This window comes from Cannabis sativa, chromosome 8, assembly GCF_029168945.1.
Source record: "Cannabis sativa cultivar Pink pepper isolate KNU-18-1 chromosome 8, ASM2916894v1, whole genome shotgun sequence".
Lineage (NCBI taxonomy): Eukaryota > Viridiplantae > Streptophyta > Magnoliopsida > Rosales > Cannabaceae > Cannabis > Cannabis sativa.
In genome coordinates this window covers 39,770,869-39,777,627 of record NC_083608.1, presented here as the reverse complement: position 1 = coordinate 39,777,627, position 6,759 = coordinate 39,770,869, and the positions used below count along the sequence as shown (strand labels likewise).

The following is a 6,759-nucleotide window of genomic DNA, read 5'->3' as shown; positions in this document are numbered from 1 at the left end:
ACAGAGTCAAAAACAAGTACAAAACCAGTTGATTACATAATTTTAAAATAACATAAGCAGAGAGTCTCAGTTAAAATTACAACCTAATAGAAAATAATTTCCAATGCAATATATTTCAATATATATTAACTCTACAAATTAAATTTAATCGATTATGCTATTTAAAAAAACATATATTTATAGAATATATATAATACCTTTCAAGGGAAGGGAAGATCAATGATTGGAGATTGGAGGAAGAGGAGGCGAAAGGGAGAGAGAGTCCGACAAAGAAAAGACATAGAGAAGGAGGCAAAGGACTAGTTTGAAATCATAGAAGGAAGGAGGTAGAGTGTTAAAATAGAAAGTTAGTTAGTGATGCAACTGATTTCTGTTATTTCTGTTTTCGATTGTTATTGTTAGTTGTTAGTTAGTTCTTTCCTTCTCTGTTTTGTTGCTTAGATCATTTGTATATAAACTCTATTGGTTCTGTAATAAGATTGAGATTCTCTTTTCTTCCTTTCTCTTTCATTTAGCTTTTGTTCTCATCAATGGCTAACCAGTTTAACATGGTATCAAAGCAGTTCCCTTCACTCACTGCTTGTGCATAAATCGATCCAATCCAATGAGAACCGACCGATCCAATTACAATCGATCGTCAAACATTAGATATCCAATTGTGATCGGATCAAATTGGATGTTTTTTTTTAAATATCTAATTAGATCAGATCGGATGGTGGATGGGGTGTCTAAAAATCTAATACATCCAACATCCAATCGAACTAGTTTATATTTTCATTTAGTTTGGATGATTAATTAGATTTTATAGTGTTATATGTCAAATCTATATGTATATATGAAAATTAACATTAAAATTTTACTCCTTTTTTCTTAGATTGGATGGATCCAGTCCAATCCAATACATACTGGACCTAAAATATTGAATGGATCCAATCCGATCCAAAAAATACTAGGTCTAAAATATTGAATAAATCCAAATTAAACTAATAAATATATATGAAATACATCTAATAGATAGAACTGATCCAATCCAACATCCAGTGGATGTTGGATCCACTGGATGACTGAAATTGATTGGATCAGATCAGATGGTAAAATTTAACACCCATGTTCTATTAATACTTAGCTCTTTCCATCCATTTTTAGGTGTTAAGTGCCACGTTGGACTATCTAAGTGTACATAGGTCCATGTGTACGGGCATTGTCCACATGGATATAGTGTACAGATTCCACAATATTATTGGTCCACATAAATAACTATTTAAAAATAAAATTAATTTAAAATAAAAAATAAAATCAATAAAAGAATAATTTTTTCTTTTTTTTTTTTGCCTTTTTTTTATCTTCACACCCTCTCTATTTCTTCCCCAAAACACTACCCCCATAGCCACCATCACACCACCATAGCCACCATCACCGATTGTCTCTCTAATCCAAATCAACACTAAAAAAAATACATTGAGATCTAAATAAGAAACACAAGAAAAATAAAACACAAAAAATAAACTAAATCTAATAAATCATCACGAAAACAATTTTTTTGTTGGAAGTTTATCCTAAACCCTGAAAAAACCAGTTTTCTCTCATGCTCTCTCTTTATCTGAAACCAGATATAAAACCAAACTGTCAACGATGAATCTGACCCATCGAAGCCAACACCGTTCAGACCTTTCACCCTCTTCAAGCAACACCAAGACCCTGTGAACGAGAGACAATCGACATCGTGAGGATCTGCAACAATGAACAAGGAAGATGCGACACCTTCAGAGGAGCTGCAATTTTGTCTTCTCGTTTGACGAGATCCCATTTTTGCCTTCCACGACAATGACTAGTAGGTCGTCGGGGAGAGAGGGAGAGAGCAGTTTATCAGTTCGTACGATGGTGGTGGGTTGCGAGTGCATGGTCTGAGTATTAGATGAGTTCATGGGTTCGTACGGTGGTGGTGGGTTGTGGGTTCTAACGGTGGTGGTGGGTTATGGTGGCAATGGTGGTGGTCTATATGATGAAGAAGAAAGAAGAGGCAGGGTAGAGAGAGAAATCGTGAAGTTAAAAAAAAGGCTGAAATAAAAAAAGAAAAAGAGAGAAAAAGAAAAAAAAATTGTTTATTTTTTAATAATTTTATTTTTTGTTTTAAGTAATTTATTTTTATTTTATTTTTAAATAGTTATTTATGTGGGCCAATAATATTGTGCCATGTGTACACCATATTTATGTGGACACTATCTTATGTACACATGGACAGCCAACTTGGCACTTAACATCTAAAAATGAATGGAAATGGTTAAGTGCTAACAGAACATGAGTTTATGGGATTTTACCACCAAAATTTTAGAATTGGGAGTTAGTTGCAATAAACTAAGTATTTATGGGGATTATGCCGCAAATTACTCTTACATAAAATATTACTTTTTATAAAAAATTTACATTTTTAAATATAAAGATTTTTTATTTTTTATTTTTATTTTTATGGTGTTCTATAAAAATAACACAAAAACAATAAACAAGAAAATAACATCCACACATCATCAAAACAACAACAAAAAATAACATATAAAAGTACTTCAAAAGACTGTAATTTTTGTAAATAAAATCATAAAAATCGTAAAAATATTTATAACTTCGTACAACCGTATTTTTATAATTTTTTTTTATTATTTTTGTGTGTCTTTATTTTTTAAATTTTCCCATTTATGTTTATATTTATCAGAATTTTTATAAAAAAATTTCTTGTAATATAATTTTAAGAGCATTATTATTAGGTATTAGTAGTGTTTAGTACTTTTTAGATGTGTCGCCTTGCGATTGGTTAGCTACTCCCTAAAAGTTATTATATTAAACTATATGAGACTCAATACTTAGTTGTACTAATAGTAATAGGGAAATTTACATGGTATACTAACTTTTGTCAATTTTTTACAAAAATACTGCCAGGCGGTATTTTTTACTTTTATACTGTGTTTTTTTATAAGTTTCATACTGCAGTATACTGTGTTAAGTTTTCACTGGTATTCTACTGGTGTTTTTTAGTTGTTCTACTGGTGTTTTACTAGTGTTTTATAAAAACACAGTATTTTTGTAAATTTTTTTGTGTGATAGTATTTTTGTAAAAGTTACCCAAAATTTCAGTATTTTTGTAAGTTTCTCCAGTAATATTAACACGTAAGAGAATGCTAAGGGCATTTTACAAAAATACTGCATTTGGGGTAATTGTTTTCAATTTTACTGCCACACGGCAGAATTAACATTTATACTGTCCTCCCCTTTTTTTTTTCTTTTATACTGTCAACAACAAAACAAAAGTATGAGGCCTCCATCTTTGACAATCACAGACATAACCACCACAACAACACCAGGACACCGGAAAATAACCATTAATTCCGACAAGAATAAACAAAAGCAGTAAAATCGACGTCAATAAATAATCATGGCAAAACAACGGTAAAACAACACTAAAACAATCAAACAAAACAAAAGAAAAAAATGATTAAAAAAAACAAACAATCTGCTGCACAACCTCAACAATTATGCAAAATCAACTATATTTGCAAGTCTATTCCTAGAAAATTATAAAAAAAAAAACTACTAAAACAACACTGAAACAACACAAAAACAAATGAAGCAAATATAACTACTTAGAAAAATATAAAAGAAACACACACCTCAAAACTCTCTTGTGAGTGAGCTCGTCAAATATATTTATAGGAGAATCAAAAGAAAAAAACCACAAAAATAGCCAAAGAGAACGAAGAAGAAATGTATTTATAGCCTCCATCTTCCACACTCACAGACATAACCATCACAACAACACGAGAACACCCAGAAAATACCTATTAATTCCAGCGAGATGGAGCAAGGGCAGTGAAATCGGCATCAAATAAATAAATCATGAAAAACAACAGTAAAACAATACTAAAACAATAGTAAAACAAAAAAAACAATAAAAGAAAAAAATGATCAAAAATTAACTATGTTGTGCACATCCTCAATACTAAATGCACTATATTTGCAAGAAAAGTTCTAGAAAATTAGAACAAAAAAAAACCACACTAACTCTTATATTTTCAAAAAAAAACATAACTAAGAACTTCAAAAAATTAAAAAAAAAAAAAAAAAAAAAGAAGAAAAGAAAAGAAGATGAAGAAGAAGAAGAAGAACTAAACATGAAAAAAAAAATAAAAATCATGAAAAACAACAGTAGAACAATACTAAAACAACGGTAAAGATGAAGAAAAAAAAAACTTGAAGAAGAAGATGAATATTAGAACATGGGGGTGAGATTTATTTGAAAAGCTAGAAGATAAAGATGATGAAGAAGATGAATAGTGAGAAATGGGAGTGAGATTTTTAAATCTATTTAAATAAAAAAAAAGAATGAGACATGGGGTGTGATTTTTAAATTTATTTAAATAAAAGAAAAAGTAAAACATGTCACTTTTATGACACATCCCATCAACCTTTTCATCAAAATAATAATTATTAAATTATCTCAAAAAATAATAATTATTAAATATTAAAAATAATAAATAATAACTTTTATATCCATTAAAATAAAAAATTAAATAAATAATTGAGCCCATGTCCCAATCAATCTAAAAAAAAAACAAAACAATAACATAAAAATGTTGGCAGCCGAAAAAAAAAAAAAAAAAAAAAGTTGGCAGCCGAAAAAAAAAAAAAAAACAGTACAAAAATTATTTTTAGAGTGTAACAGTATAAAAAAAGAAAATGGGAAAACACATTAAAGTGTAAATTTCCCAATGCTAAAGAGTGCTTATGTAGTTTAGCAATTCTGTAATTTTAAAGCCCATAGGCCCACATTTAATCAACCATCATTACATGTTGAGGCCTATCATTAGGTACTATTCATCCTTAACCATTCTCCTCTCTCTCTTTAGACTTCATTGCCGTTCACACCCAGTGATTGTGACAATCTAACTATCAATCTTAGATTTGAGAGTGCCGCGATTTATGGCTTTTCTTCCCAAACTATTACTAATTAGCCAGCATTAAATTGCACTAATGAAAAATCATATTTAAGCTAAAATTCTACTTCTTAACGGATATAGATAAATTTATTTGGTATATCAAAATTTCGTCTTTAGTTATTCAAGATTATTAAGTTTTTACTTTGTATATTATGAATTTAATAAAAATACATATGTTAACTGGTAAACAAAGGAAACCATGCTATATATCACATGCATAATATGCTAATCACGCCAATTTCAAGGGGAAAAAAAACTGAAATCAAGGAAATTTTCCATATAGTGAAAAAATAAATATGTTAACCGATTAATTAGAAAACCATGCCATATTCATGCATAATATGTTAACAGTAAATTTTGTGAAGAAAATAAATTAAATGTTGACTGTGAATAAAAACTCATATGTTAAGCAGACCTCAAATTAAGGAAATTCCATTTAATAAAAAAAATAAAGAGGGCCCCACGTCATGTTTTTGGATATTTAGAGAGTTTGGCACATACTTAAGAAAAGTTAAAAGTTTTGAAGAACTGTTACTATCACGATAATATTTAGCCTTGGGTCTTTGTAATTTTCTTGAAAAGTTTGGTTTGGTTTGGGTTAAAAACATTACCACTACTCCTTAAGTCCTTATTACTCTGTCACTCATTGACTTCATTTGCCTTAACATGAAGAAAATGACTCTTCATTCTTAGACTTTCTCTCCTTCAATATTATTGGATTTTGTCTTCATTCCATTTCGAACGCAAAACCTCCATTTTTTACTTATCTCCATCTTCATCAGAGCCAGTACTTGAACTTGAAGGTCATAGACTATAACTTCCAGGTGAAACTTCTCTACTCAATCTTACAATTTATCTACTAGAGTTCTAAATATATGATCAAGCTCTTGATCTTATTATATACTGATTTTCTTGGTTTCTTCCAAAACCAATTTCTGGGTTTATTCATTTTTCAAGAAAGAAGTATATACAGTTTGTGACTGAAATGATGACATTTTTAATAGTGCAGAATTGGAAGAAGAGAAATGAACGGTGGCAGAGATCGAAGCAGAAGATGGAGGAGGATTAAGCAACGGCTAGGATTTGTGGGCTGCTGTGGTGCCACGTGGAGCCCAACATCTTCTACTTTAACTATTATGGAAACTCTTCAAGAAGATGAAGAAGAAGAAGAAGAAGAACACCACGGCTACCACCATCATCATAATCATGATGAGGACGAGCCAGTTTCGGTGGTGGTGGGGTCGGTGCCAGCTGGCATGAACCTGGCGATGGCATTAGCGGCTGAGCGCAATTCTCGGGCTGCAGGAGGAGGAGGAGAGGAAGTGGTGGGTCCCAGAAGCGTGGCTGGGCAGGTGAAATCGCTGATGACGTTGATTGAAGAAACGGACGGTGTGGATTGGAGCAGCAGGAGGAAGAAAGAGAGGGACCACAGCAACAACAACAAGCGTGGAAATGGAAATGGAAATGGGACTGGTGAAGATATTGATTGGGTGTGCTGCGTGTGCATGGAAAGAAGTAAAGGCGCGGCTTTTATTCCCTGTGGACACACGTTTTGTAGAGTTTGCTCCCGGGAGATGTTGATCAACCGTGGATCATGCCCCATTTGTAACCGTACGATCCTTGAGGTCCTTGACATCTTTTGAAATGATCAGAACATTCTTGTATAATCTTTGCTTGAGATTAAATTAGTTTTGTTTTGAGCTAATCAAATTTAAATGTTAGCTCGTGCGCATTTGTTCACAAATTAATTCTTATGAGTAGAGACAAATTACCA

The 6,759-nt window shown here is 31.5% G+C and overlaps 1 protein-coding gene across 2 annotated transcripts; it reads left to right on the top strand.

Moving 5' to 3' along the window:
- Window positions 1-5,427: 5,427 nt before the first annotated feature.
- On the top strand, window positions 5,428-6,759 carry LOC115699578 (uncharacterized). Of its 2 annotated transcripts, none has more exons than XM_030627062.2 (2): window positions 5,428-5,809; window positions 5,990-6,759. In XM_030627062.2, the coding sequence occupies exon 2, from the start codon at window positions 6,011-6,013 to the stop codon at window positions 6,626-6,628; it is 618 nt and encodes a 205-aa protein (XP_030482922.2). In that variant the 5' UTR covers window positions 5,428-5,809; window positions 5,990-6,010; the 3' UTR covers window positions 6,629-6,759. The 2 variants fall into 2 exon arrangements, with proteins under 2 accessions (XP_030482922.2, XP_030482921.2); XM_030627061.2 differs by having other exon boundaries at window positions 5,433-5,809; window positions 5,995-6,759.